The 1,551-nt window shown below is 34.8% G+C and overlaps 1 protein-coding gene across 1 annotated transcript; it reads right to left on the bottom strand.

Moving 5' to 3' along the window:
- Positions 1-72: 72 nt before the first annotated feature.
- Positions 73-1,491, bottom strand: LOC111383035. Its single transcript, XM_023007092.1, has 2 exons — positions 1,289-1,491; positions 73-250 (listed from the first exon to the last, which is right to left on the bottom strand). The coding sequence occupies exons 1-2, from the start codon at positions 1,488-1,490 to the stop codon at positions 93-95; spliced, it is 360 nt and encodes a 119-aa protein (XP_022862860.1). The 5' UTR covers position 1,491; the 3' UTR covers positions 73-92.
- Between the last annotated feature and the right edge of the window lie 60 nt (positions 1,492-1,551).

Raw genomic sequence — 1,551 nt, 5'->3', positions numbered from 1 at the left:
AAAAAAAAAGAAAAGAAATCAAGTTCATATTTGTGGGACAGAGTGAGTATACAAAAGTTGTGAATAGTATAAAATATAGAGTGACAAGAAACTCACAATTCAGTAACAACTCTATAGTCACCACCACTCACAGTGGTACATGTGACACCAGACCATGGGGGCAAATCACCATCTCCACAAGGATCATCACCAACCCAAGCATATACCACTCTCCAACCCAGTGATGCCTTTATTTCATTTAATGCTTTCACTGCGATTAATAACACAGTACAAAATTTAATCAGCATACAAATACGCGTCTTACAAATTGACCCCAGTACACAAATTCATATAGCACTGCTCCTCAGTTTCTCTATTTTTCAACTCAAATAACTTAACCCACTACTTAGATACTCTCAGTTCCATTAATGATGACTGAAAAATAAATTCAGGGCGGCACTAAATTTAGTCCACGACAGATCCCAACACTTTATAATAGTCTTTTTCCTCTTCTTTGGCCACAGAAAAGTACAAAATCAACAGCACAATATGTTGCATCAAAACCTAGTAATTTATGCTCATGAAACTAGCTAAAACAATAATTCACTCCACTGAATAAAGTACAAATATACTTCATACATCAATAATCATCAAGTTTTAGCACCACGGTATATGATATAGTGAAAATTAGAGATGAAGATTAAAGCTTCGGCGGCATTAAACTACATGAAACTAAATAAACAATAATTCACTCCACAGAAATAACTTAAGAATATGCTTTGGACATCAACAATCATCAAGTTTTAGCCCTGCAAGCTTAAAATTTTGACTCATAAAATGTAAATGTACAGTGATAAACGTCAATGCAAACAATTAAATCACGGTAAAAAACACTAGTAAAAAGCAGACTCACTATCACTATTTACCTACGAAAAAATCCAATTCCACTACAATATTGCTTGGATTCAGCTCAGATTAAGAGTAACTAACTAAACAATACTTCACTCCACTAAAATAAACTAATAAAGTTCTTATATACTCATCAAGTTTTAGCAACGCCACTTAATATTTTACTAGTGTACAGTTATAAATGTCGATCCGAATAATTCAATCGCAGTAAATGAATAACTAAAAAGCGGATTAGCAGATTTGCGATCACCAGTTACCTTGAAATAAATCTAATTCAACTAATATAAACAATTTTGAGTCAGATCAGCTCAATTTTTTGCAGAAATGCAGGAAGTTTAACACTGCACAATCGTAAAAAGGTTGATTGAAATTGATAAAAGGAATTATTAAGGAAATATACCGTCTCGTTTGAGAGTCTTGCAGTTAACGACGACAATTAGTAGGCAATGAAGTAACAGGAAAAGATAAAATGCTGAAGAAATATGCCTGAGACGAGTCGCCATTTGATTACTTCCCCTCCGATGGACGGGCTTACGTCGAGAGAGAGAGAGAGAGAGAGAGGGGGGGGCCTGTTTTCGTCGGTGGTTTGTCGTCTCTGTCATGTTGTCCTTGTTTAATAAATTTATAATTAACATTCCTCTAGTGTGGTTATTTAAGCCCCGT

This window comes from Olea europaea, unplaced genomic scaffold (assembly GCF_002742605.1).
Source record: "Olea europaea var. sylvestris unplaced genomic scaffold, O_europaea_v1 scaffold26076, whole genome shotgun sequence".
NCBI lineage: Eukaryota > Viridiplantae > Streptophyta > Magnoliopsida > Lamiales > Oleaceae > Olea > Olea europaea.
Note: the sequence above shows the minus strand (reverse complement) of the source record. Positions and strands in the feature narration are given on the sequence as shown.